The 818-nt window shown below is 35.3% G+C and overlaps 1 protein-coding gene across 1 annotated transcript; it reads left to right on the top strand.

The window, feature by feature from the left end:
- The first annotated feature begins 222 nt into the window (after window positions 1–222).
- On the top strand, window positions 223–603 carry LOC131614733 (uncharacterized). Its single transcript, XM_058886292.1, has one exon. It carries the CDS (start codon window positions 223–225, stop codon window positions 601–603), a length of 381 nt encoding a protein of 126 aa, XP_058742275.1.
- The last annotated feature ends 215 nt before the right edge of the window (window positions 604–818 follow it).

Below are 818 nucleotides of genomic sequence, written 5' to 3'. Positions count from 1 at the left end.
AAAAATATTTCGGAAATGCATTTCCGAAGCGGGGTAAAATGGGGTTTTCGCTGGGGGTCACCCCCATAGGGAGGTGGGTAAAGAAAAAATCAACCTGTTACAGTTTTGTCTAAACTCTATCAATCTTTTCACTAAGAACATTCAGCAAACATCATTAGCTCCCCTCTAAACAACTCTTCTTCCTCCGTCCACCGCCTCGATAACATGTTCCCCCACTCTATAATGTGCAGGCTTCATGTTCAAGATTCGAACAACAAAGATTCTGACGATGAAGAAGTATATAAAAATGAGGACGACAAACTTTGTCTCTGCCAAGACAGACTACAAGCAATATATCGAGAAGAATCTAAACTTAAAGATGAAATCGTTTACCGGATCCTCAATGGAGAAACAGATACTATGAAGCCTAATTCTGATGAAACGACTCAGATTCATGAAAGTCACATTTCTCTCAAGTTTTATACGGGAGAAGAAAGAGAATATCTTGTATTGGAATGGAATGGTCATATTATGAGGTACACTTATGAGCATGGATTTGTTCCTGAGTATGTCTATGGAAATTACTTTCAAAGGATTGTGGATGAGGAGCCTCCATATGTTTAGTTTAATTTCTAAGTATGATTTTCTTACGTCTTACATATGTGGTATGAATATTTTAAGTGTAGTTTATTTTTATAAGAGTTATATTTAATGATAACGTATGAGACAAGTGTTGTTCAGGATTGCAATTGATATATAATGTCATGGGATGTTAACGTTAATTATGTTTTATGTAAAAAGTTGGAGCAATATTGTAACATTGTTCCAATAAATGAACT

The sequence above is a fragment of the Vicia villosa genome, linkage group LG6 (genome assembly GCF_029867415.1).
Source record: "Vicia villosa cultivar HV-30 ecotype Madison, WI linkage group LG6, Vvil1.0, whole genome shotgun sequence".
NCBI classification, from domain to species: Eukaryota; Viridiplantae; Streptophyta; class Magnoliopsida; order Fabales; family Fabaceae; genus Vicia; species Vicia villosa.
Note: the sequence above shows the minus strand (reverse complement) of the source record. Positions and strands in the feature narration are given on the sequence as shown.